General features: G+C 45.9%; 2 protein-coding genes across 4 annotated transcripts in view; one reads left to right on the top strand and one right to left on the bottom strand.

Annotated features, from left to right (window-relative positions):
• entpd6 (ectonucleoside triphosphate diphosphohydrolase 6 (putative)) overlaps nt 1-3,887 on the top strand; it is a 12,705-nt gene extending 8,818 nt beyond the window's left edge. Inside the window, exons 15-19 of the mRNA XM_015377534.1 lie at nt 267-371; nt 457-597; nt 770-826; nt 2,702-2,811; nt 2,888-3,887. Coding sequence (XP_015233020.1) covers nt 267-371; nt 457-597; nt 770-826; nt 2,702-2,811; nt 2,888-2,971 — 497 coding nt within the window. The 3' untranslated portion in view covers nt 2,972-3,887. The remainder of the gene's footprint in view (nt 1-266; nt 372-456; nt 598-769; nt 827-2,701; nt 2,812-2,887) is intronic.
• A 1,407-nt stretch (nt 3,888-5,294) lies between these two features.
• Nucleotides 5,295-10,162, bottom strand: part of LOC107086546 (barrier-to-autointegration factor-like protein) — a 9,710-nt gene continuing 4,842 nt past the window's right edge. The window contains exons 2-3 of one of the 3 annotated variants that reach the window (XM_015377546.1): nt 5,845-5,971; nt 5,295-5,539 (exon numbers count right to left, since the gene is read on the bottom strand). In XM_015377546.1, coding sequence (XP_015233032.1) covers nt 5,393-5,539; nt 5,845-5,970 — 273 coding nt within the window. In that variant the 5' untranslated portion in view covers nt 5,971 and the 3' untranslated portion in view covers nt 5,295-5,392. The remainder of the gene's footprint in view (nt 5,540-5,844; nt 5,972-10,162) is intronic. The other 2 variants (XM_015377545.1, XM_015377544.1) reach the window with 2 other exon arrangements.

Below are 10,162 nucleotides of genomic sequence, written 5' to 3'. Positions count from 1 at the left end.
GAGCAGGTCGTTCTACAGCAGGTAGTTCTAGAGCAGGTCGTTCTACAGCAGGTAGTTCTAGAGCAGGTACTGGTTCTGCTGGGTTCCCCATGAGGACCAGAACCAGAACCATCAGACAGACTTTGTGGAACACCATGAAGAACCAATGAGCTGCAGATTCAGGAGGTTCTAGGCGGAGTGGTTGCCATGGAAACATGTGACCAGGGGGTGAGGGGTGGGCACAGGAAGCAGGAAGTAGCCTGTATGACGCTGTTCTGTGCTTCCAGCCGTAGGGGGCAGCACTGAGCTGGTCAGCCCCTGCCTCCCCCCGGGGTTTTCTGGTCGCTGGGAGCACGCCAACGCCGTCTACGCCCTGAAGGGTCAGAAGCCAGGTAAAGGGATCCCACTGGTCCCCATAGATCAGAGATTACCCAGCATGCAGCTGCGGCGGGTAGGAACCTTTGTGCTTTGTTTCAGGGGAGCCGGTTTATGAGGCGTGCCGGAACAAGGTGCAGAAAGTTCTGTACAGGAAGCTGAGCAGAACGTCTGAGGCGCCAGACGTGGACTTCTACGCCTTCTCCTACTACTACGAACGCGCCGCTGACCTCGGGGTCATCGGTAAGGAGGGACGCTGCTGCCCTGTTACAATTACACAGGTCACATGACCTCAGAGTGGAACCTCCTCTGCTGGCTCCAGAACCACAGATAAAAAGAGCTGCAGTGAAGGTTTCTGATGTCATCAGGCCTCCAAAGCTGTTTTCAGGGTTCTGATTCTCTCCTCTGGTTGCAGGTGAGAAGGAGGGAGGAACCATCAGAGTGTCTGACTACATGCAGGCTGCTGAAAAAGGTGAGACGGCGCCCTCTGGCGGCAGAACCTCAGACCTGCAGGGACGGGCTGCACTGATCTGCTTACCGTAAATCCTCTAATATAGGACAGGGCCTTTATTTCACTCAGGTGCATCGTGGTCCAGGCCATTATTGGAAGGAGGCCAGAATTAGAGGCAGGCCTCTATTTCTATTTGATCAAACAGACCAACAGTGGAATTAATAAAAAACAGATTTAGTCTCTTTGAACCTATAATATATAACTAATACGAGGTTCATTTATTGAAAAAGTACAGTTACCATAGCGATATACAGAACATTATTCAGACATCTTCCAGGCAATTTTTCTGCACGGCAATACGAGAAAACAAAAGCCTTCACAGAATGGAATCTTTGCAAACTTTAAAAAAATGGGACAAAAACTGTTCTGCCATCACAGTGATATTTTATTTGTTTTAGGCTAAGTGGAAGTCGGCTACAGGTATCATATATCTCAGGGTGGATTCAGAACCACGAAGGCCAACTAAATTCTGTCATTTTAACGCTGTTCACCACAAAGCAAATGTAGTGCATTGTAAATAGTTTCCATGGTGATAATTATTCATAACAAAAGGCAACTTAAGGTTTAATCACCCTGCCGCTCACTCAAACTGTCACATTTAGTTTGAAGTAAAACAAAAATCCTCCAATTCTGTTTAATCCTCCACTATTTCCTCCTCCTCTTCATCTCTCTTATAATCTCCTCATCACTTGTGGATCAGGATGATGGGGGCGACTATGATCTCTGTAAGGATGGGACCTTACATGTTAATGGCTTGGATTCATTAGCAAACACTGCCCCCCTGTGGTAATTGTATGTTACTACTACAGGCTGTTGAGGACTGGTTGGTTCTAATCATAGCCCCGGCCTGTATACGACCACTAATACCCGGCCACTAATGGAATACAGGCCATTATTAGAGGATTTACGGTATTTCTGGGCCTTCTCTGCAGGAAAGGTCCAGATGGGACCAGCAGAACCAGAACATCAGGGTTAGACAGGGAGGGAGGGCCTGGTAGATGTACTGATGCGTAGAACTGAGTTCTGCGTTATCAGCCTGGGATGGCTGCCCTCAGCCTGTCTGTGAAAAGGAGGGACGTTAGTGGAATACTGTGAGCTGATTGGCTGATGTGCCAGCTAGTACCCGCCCTCCATAATATGCTTTCAGCCAATCACAGCATCACAATCGGATTCATCTGCAGCTTCTTCAGTGTTTTAACAACTAGCTGATAAATCAAACTTTTTCCAAATCCTGTCCTGAGAAAAGCGCAGACATCTTTCCATCTATAACTGATTCAAACGCGGCATCGACAGGTGAGTCCTCCATCGTAGCCATGTTTGTAATGCCCCGCCAAGGCCCTTCAGAGTGCTGTCATTCCTCCAGGCCCCGCCCCTAAAAACACGCTGGCATCTCATTGGTCCGACCAGCTGGTTGTAATGAGGCGGACATATTAGCGGGAGCCTTTCAACGTTGATTTGTTGTGAGACTGAAAACTCGACAATCCAGCTTACATTTGACGGTCCGTTCTGGAATCCTAACGCTACGTTCAGACCGCAGGCAGGAGAATCAGCTGGTTTCCATGTAAGGTTGATGGTTGATGCATCAAGGTGCAGAAAAAGTTCCTGCAGCATCAGAGCAGCAAAGATGCTTCAGCCGCATCAGAAATGAAGCAGCATGGCGTTTTAGCTGCTGCTGCGTTCGCTCTGAACGTAGCATTAGAGGCTCAATTGACCCAGATGTTCTCCAGCTGCAGCCCACATGGTTCTGGTTCTGCTCCCTCATGGGGCTCCTGCTGTAGACCATATGACCCGCTCCTGTCCTGTGATTGGACGGCTCTAACCAGCTGTTTCCTGCAGAGTGCGGCGCTCCAGCGGAGCCGCAGAAGAGCCCTTTCCTCTGTCTGGACCTGGTCTACATCTCCGTCCTGCTGCAGGAGCTCGGCTTCCCGCCTCACAAGCAGCTCAGGGTGAGTCTGGACCCCCAGAACCGGAACCGATCTGTGACCCAGTTTGTTTCTGATTCTGCTGTTTGACCCGTCACAGCTGGCCCGGACCATCGGCCGGGTGGAGACCAGCTGGGCCCTGGGGGCCACCTTCCAACATCTGGAGGCCTTGGGGAGACAATGAACCAGAACCACTGGATAGTTCTGCATCAGAACGGGCCCAGGTTCTGGAAGCAGCCTCTTCCCTTCACCTGAGCAGGAACCAGATGCTCCTGTGACATCACTTCCTGTTTTTGCAGAGCTCTGAAAGGTCCGGGTCGGTTCTTATGGACCACTGGGAGGTTCTGGATCTCTGGAGTCCAGAGGAACTCCACTACTCTGAACCAAAGGATCCAGATCAGGAGTTCTGTCCAGCTCTACGTTCTCCAGCTGCTCCTGGAGGATCCAGAGGTTCTCCTGGTCAGAACCAGCAGAACCGTCCTTTGGTTCCTTTTCTTCTTCTCTGGATGTAGAAACATTTTTCTGTGGTGATGGTGATGATGGCAGCTGCAGGAGATGGTGGAGAACGTCCGTCCCTGCAGCTGGTGGGACGGGTCTCCTTTAGAAGAACATGGATCAGACGCGGTGATGAAGATCACTGCAGCCTTCAGGAACTGAGGGAACATCCATGTCCTCCTCCATCCACCCTGATCTCCTGCATCATCACCTGCTCCTAACAAGCGGCGCTCGCTGGTTGGTGTTCCGCTCTGGGACCTCCCTCTGAGGACGGCCTGTTGTCCCGCTGTGGAAGGTTCTCTCAGGTCCCCTCAGGTTCCCTCCGTCCTCCAGGGTCACATGACGCCTTTGGACTCCTCAGAACTGCATTGGTGGATCTGGAGACGAAGGCCTGCGTCCTGATTGGCTGAAAGCCGCACCATGAGTCCTTCCCAGATTTAAAATGTTTTGGTTTTAGACGTTCTATAAATCCCTGATTCCAATGTTTGATTTTTGTACACTTCATCTGTTAATAAAGATTTAGCATCTTTTTATTCAAGCTGTGTAATTCTGAGCAGCCTGATGATGTCAGACGTTATTTTGGGATTAAAATGAATTAAAAAGAAGCTCTTCAATGCAGCTAAACTGGTAAAGATGATAAAGACTCATCCTGTAGACGTGGCTGATGCCTTTTCTGTTCATGTTGAGCCTCTGAATGGCTCCCATAGATCACAAACAGATAGAATCAAACATTGAGCCAAAAGGAAGTTTAAACCAGGATAGACGCAAATTAAAAACAGAAGAATTAAATCACAGATATGAACTAAGTCTCCAGATATGGAGGCTATGCTGGGGGTTTGGGTTGGAGACCGGCTGATAGATCAGTTACTCCACAGACTTTACAATTAAAAAAGCAAATAATATAACAAAACGATCCGATGTGAAAATGATCAGAATTATTCGGTGGTCAACAGGCGCAAAGTATTTAAGCAAATACTTAAAAAACAAAAATAGGACAACAAAAAATGTCCCTTAAGAACAAACTGGCTTCCCGCCCAGCGGACATTAGGAGGAACATTTTTTTTTACATCGTTTGAAACAAAGGGCACTATACACAACTCCTCTTCTTTCATTACTGGATGGATGAAATAATCCAGATAAGCCTGACCACAGTAACCATGGCAACAATGGATCGGAGAGTCATGGCAGTCAGTCCACCTGACCCTCTGTGGGGAGAAGAGCATTCAGCCCAAAAGCACCTTGTTTTTGGAATGGTCTACATCCAGAATGCAAAAACTATTCAGTTTATTTCTATATTCAACAGCAAAGCGCTTTACAGAGAAAATACTGAAAGATTGGTTAACTATAACTATATATGTTAAGCATAACTATATAGCTATCTCTATAGTTCAGCCCACCACTTTTCCTTTAAACTTAACACCGTCTAAAAGGCTGGAGTGAGAAAGTCTTGTTAACACCTTAAAGCCCACCACATCGTCGGCGGACCAGTTGGTTTTAAGTGGAGGTAATAACTCAGAATGCATAAAATTCCACCGGTAAAATGTTTTACCAGCAGATGGAGCCATTGAGCGCAGCTCCAAGCTGACACCAGAAGTTCCAAACCCCACAGCTCTGGAACTGTTGGAGCTAAAGGTCTGAAATTTTCTGCATTTGTGGTTAAAATGATGTAGAACACATAGAATAGAATAAAACCTGCTTTTTCTCAAGAATGTCTTTATTACTGCTGTTCAAAAAAGACCCATCATTTCAAGAATAAAAAGCAACTTTGAGTCATGTTTGAACTGATGCAGGTTGGTCTGTGTTCTAGTCTCCCAATTTTGCGATCAAAATTAAACGTCTCTGCAGTTTGAAAACTGTCACATTAAATCTGAGTTTATTGCAAAGCTAATTAATTGTCCATTTTATTTAGACTGATTAAATCAATTATTGTGAATTCAGCACTAGAGAAAGACTCAGAGCGGAGATCAAAGCACTTTAATGAAGACAGGAACCAGCAGAAGGTTAACGAGGGAAGGGTGGGCGGGGCTCGTTTAGAGGGGTGGAGTCCCACACCTTAAGGCACTTAGAGTGGGTGATGAAGCGGCAGGGCTTCATGGACAGGGGGCGGGCCTTACAGGAAGGCATCACACCACTCCTTCAGGCACTGAGCACAGGATCCAGCCTGCCGAGAGTTGGCGCCGCTGGCATCTTTCAGCCAATCAGTGAACATCTCTGTGTCCTTCTTCAGCAGCAGGAACTGACCCAGAACCACAGAGGCCTGGAAACACAGAACCGAACAAGATAAGATTCTGGGACAAAAAAAACTAAAGACAAAACACCAACGTTTGCACCAAAATACCAAATGGACCTGTTAAAGTTCTGACCCAAACCCTCAGGATGGATTTAAAGATCCTCTACATGAATGTTTAGACCTACAACAGGAAACGATCGAGTCCTTCCTGGTTCAGAACATTGATGTAAAGTCCAGCAGCAGCAGGCTGTGGTTCTGCTGTCGGAGCAGAACCTGAACCTCACATCTGTTCTGGGAGGAAGCAGCAGATCCAAGGCTCCTCTGGGTTTTACCTTGTCAAAGCCCTGATCCTCCAGCTTCTTCCCCAGAGTCTCTCCGATTCCCGACAGCGCCGTCACCGGTTTGTCTCCCATTGGTTCTGCCACAAAATCCCGATGCTTCTGGGATGTGGTGGACATCCTGTAGGGAAAGCAGAAGGTCAGGTTCTCAGCTCCTCTTCAAACACTAGACCTGGTTGGACATCCGGCTGAGGACCATCCAACGCTGGCTGTGGCGTCATCAGGTTCCTGCAGAGGTTGGACCCGGTTCAACAGCGGTCAATCAGTGGTTCCACTGGGTCCAGTTAGCCGCTCAGACCCAGAAACCTCACAGAACTTCATGTCTGAGGAACAACTAATCGACCCGTAACCAGCATCCAGATCCTACAGAACTACTGATGTAACCAATGAACCAGTTCACCTGAAGTTGATTGATCTGATCAACAATCAATCCATAAGCAGCCATTTTATTAAGGAATAAACTTCTAATATGCTAAAAATGCGACATCATCACGTTTCTTTGGCCAATTCATTGAATAAACAAAAGGGTTGAAATATATAAAAAAGAAACAGGAAGTCTTGATGAATGGAATAACATTTATGGATCAGGTTTGATCTCATTAGCAGATCCTGAAAACATTGATGATNCTGGTTTTCCTTAGATAGAAAACTTTGAATCAATCTGACTGGATGATCTGGTGAACTGGAAAGTGACCTGAGATGACATGATGGGAATTGGAGCTATAGAAATAAACTGAATAGAATAGAATTTTAGGGAGGCGTTTTAGTCCTAGTCTGTTCAGCAGACAAGGACTGGACACTAACAATCCAGTTGGTGACCTTCATGGATGAGATGATGTAAAGATTCTAATGTTCTCTTCGGGGAATAAATTTGGCAAACAATGGAGAGATCTGTAGGTAAGTAGCTTTTCCACCAGAAAAAGGTAGACATCACTTATGGGTCTGGAGTCCAGATCTTCCCTGAATGGGAATGTTGCCCCAACAGGCTCTGCAGATCTTACAGCCACAGCTAAGGGCGGCTGCATCAACAATAGCGGCAGAGAATATGGTCCACTGAGATTCCATGTCTCTGAACTCCCCCTGAATTTAAAATAATCTCTGTGAGGTGGGAGTCGAACACGTCCCTGACCAAGGGCTCCACCAAACTTTCCCAGCAGACCCTCACTGCCAAGTCTGTCCTCCGCTTCCAGCATATTTATCTCACCACCAGGTGGGGTTCGGTGGACAGCTCCACACCTTTCTTCACCCAAGTGTGACATGCGGCCGGAGGTAAGATGATATGACCACAAAGTCTATCATTAGTCTCTATCCAGGCAGTCTGCGTTAAGGTGGCAGTTTAGGGAGGCCAGGCTGGAGGTAGGACGAAGAAACAATCCTAGGACTAAATTAAAATGGCTTGTTTAAAGGCTGCTCACAAACCTCATTAGAGCATTCATTATTTAATCCTAAGTCAACTTCATTTTCTCTATTTTCCATTTTTATCATGATACTTTCTCATCTCCTAATTTTACACCTTATAATGTAATGTTAAGGAGACAACAGCATAAAATGATTTATGGATTTGATGCTTGAATCTGTGATCAGCAAATACAGATTTCTGTGATCTACCAGACCAGCATTAATGTTTGTACGTTACACTATATTTTACAACAGAGATGAAATGCCTCTCAGCCAATCACATTTAAGAAAGGGAAACACCTGTTTTATAAAAGCTATTTGCAGTCATTCTGTTTTGCCACTTCCAGAACTAGTTTTCGATGTGAAAAAGGATGTTATTGGAAAAACTGCTGTGGTGACCTGATGTAAGGTTCATTGCAGGAAAGCGTCCAACAGTTAGAAAGAACAAATGATGTACATTTTGGAATATTTAGGATGTATGTTTCAGGAAAATTATAGTTCGTGCATTTTTATTCAAATGTATTATCAAAGCAGCTGTAACAGGTGGGTGTGTCACCTGTCGGTTTTTTCCTGCAGTACGATTTCATTGGCTGGATGCCCAACACCCCAGTCTCTCTGGAACGTCCACCACCATCTAGAAAGGGAAACGCTACTGAAGCCACGCTGCTGGACACGTTTCCTGCCATCAACACTACTCCACTGCTCCACTCCAGGAGATAAAGATGATCAAAGAGCAGCTGAAACAAACATCTGGATCTGCCGTACACATACCTAGACCCCAAGGTGGTGGAGAACAGCGTCAGCCTCTAAGGGTCGGTTTTTCTTAGGGCTAAGCCTAAAGAAGATGGTCATGGTTGGTGGAGGGCAGCTCATTTTTGCATCTTATAAAAATTTGTTGTTTTTCTTTATGTTGCTGTCGGAAAATTTTGATTTCTCTTCTATTATATATTAATTTATTCTATTCCCTCACTATAAAAGTTTTCACTCAGTCTTTTTCACCTTGAAGGCCACACCATTCCCTGCAAGATGGTGTTTGTAGACCAGACATTGCTTCTTCCCATAACAAACCAGATTCTTTCTCAAGGTTTATTCATAACATGTTACTGTTTAACCAAAGTGTCTGTAATTTGTTTTGACTCTGACTACTTTCCATTATTGCAAGTAAGGAGGAACAAACGCTGTTCAGGCAGAACAGAGCAGATTGCTGTGCCATTAGGGCTGTATGATGATCTGTTCTCTCTTTGCAAAGATATGAATAAATGTGCCAACTGAGTGAAATCCATCGACCTCCGTTTATTTAACGTGGATCAAGAGTTGAATACTTTTTTTCCACGTCATTGTCTTCATGTTTGTTAATCTCTGATCTTACCTGGAAAAGCCCCTGGAAAATATTTAAAGGGGGAACTCTGGGAAAACTAATAAAAACCTGAAATATTTCTGAAGTCATTGTTTTATTGTACCTTTCACATTAGAACCGAGGTTCCTAAATACAGTAGAGGTCTTTGTGAGCAGAGACTATAAGCAACTATGGTAAGGTATACTGTAAGATACTGTATAGTCAAATCTGTGTAGTCAAATAATTTTTTATCACAATTATTAAAAACTGTCATGGAAACCCAAAAGCTATTTGGGAACAGATTAATAAATTAACAGGTAAAACTGTTTCCAGTAACAATTTAATACAGTTGAAGAACAATGGCATGCTTTTGCAGGATCAGTCTGATGTGGCACAGACACTAAANGACGTCGCTGTGATTCACCGTCAGATTTTACTGCCACTTCCTGTCTTTGATGAGGACGCCAACTGTGGACTAGCTCTCTGTTCCCATGACCGTGTCTGAATGTTCGCCATCTATATGCCATCTTTTCAGCGGGGAATGGAGAAGTAGTGGATGAAAAATTTCCCACAATGCACCTTGAAAAGAAGTGATCATCCATGGTCACTATACGAGCAGATATATCCCAGAATGCTTTGCAGGAGCTTCTTGTCACATGACTAATGAATGCGGCGCGAAGATTATTGTAGATCCATCTGAACGATCAGGCAACTGGGGTCACTATATAATGATGGAGGGGTCAGAGGTCAGGACGAATGTTTGGACACAACCTTAATGCTGTTAAGACATGAGCCGAGGCATTAGAGGTGTGTGTTGAGTAATGGAGGGGGGAGTTTCCCTGAAGTGCGTGTGGAGGCGTGATTCATTTAGAGGAGGGGCCAAAATTGATGATGTCTGAAGCCTCTCTACTGTGAAACCAGGTGAGCGCTTCGGTAAATGGTTCAGACCACACGAGAACTTTGACAGGCATTTAAACAGCCTCAAGGGCTGGTTATCCTCCGGCAGCAGTGTGTCGCAGTTAGCTTGTCGCAGGTACGACGCAGATATTTAGATTTATGGCCAATATTGAAGCGTGGTCTGCGCTCTGTTATTCCACAACGCAAGAACTAGCTGGGATAGTGGGTGTCCGTGTGATGAGCTTGTTCGCCGTCTACAACCTCTCATCCAACGCCGGACGTCACACGGTTCCCCCGTGAGTGTTCCCCAAAGACTGGCCGTGGCGCTGCGTGTTTTGGCTTCGGGTGCGAACCAACAGACCGTCGCACAGAGCTACAAACTAGCGTCCTGCACGGTGTCTCGGATAGAGTCCGAGGTGAGCCAGGCGCTGTGGACGGCGCTACACCCAGAGTTCTGCCATTAGGGACCAAACAGGACATAGTGTAGAGTGGGTGTAGAATTGACCAATCAGAAGCCTCTTGTCTGCGGCGTCTACGGTCACCTACAGTTTTGGGGAGGTGCAACAGAGTGTCTGTTGAGGGGCGGGGGAATCATACCTTTGTTAACTGCGACAAAGACGCAGACGACCTGGTTTCTGAGAATAAACCAGGCTTCAGTCAAAATGTGGGAGTTTGTAGGAG

This window comes from Cyprinodon variegatus, unplaced genomic scaffold (assembly GCF_000732505.1).
Source record: "Cyprinodon variegatus isolate N-32 unplaced genomic scaffold, C_variegatus-1.0 Scaffold156, whole genome shotgun sequence".
NCBI classification, from domain to species: Eukaryota; Metazoa; Chordata; class Actinopteri; order Cyprinodontiformes; family Cyprinodontidae; genus Cyprinodon; species Cyprinodon variegatus.
The sequence above is the reverse complement of the archived record's forward strand: the minus strand, read 5'-3'. Positions and strand labels throughout refer to the sequence as shown.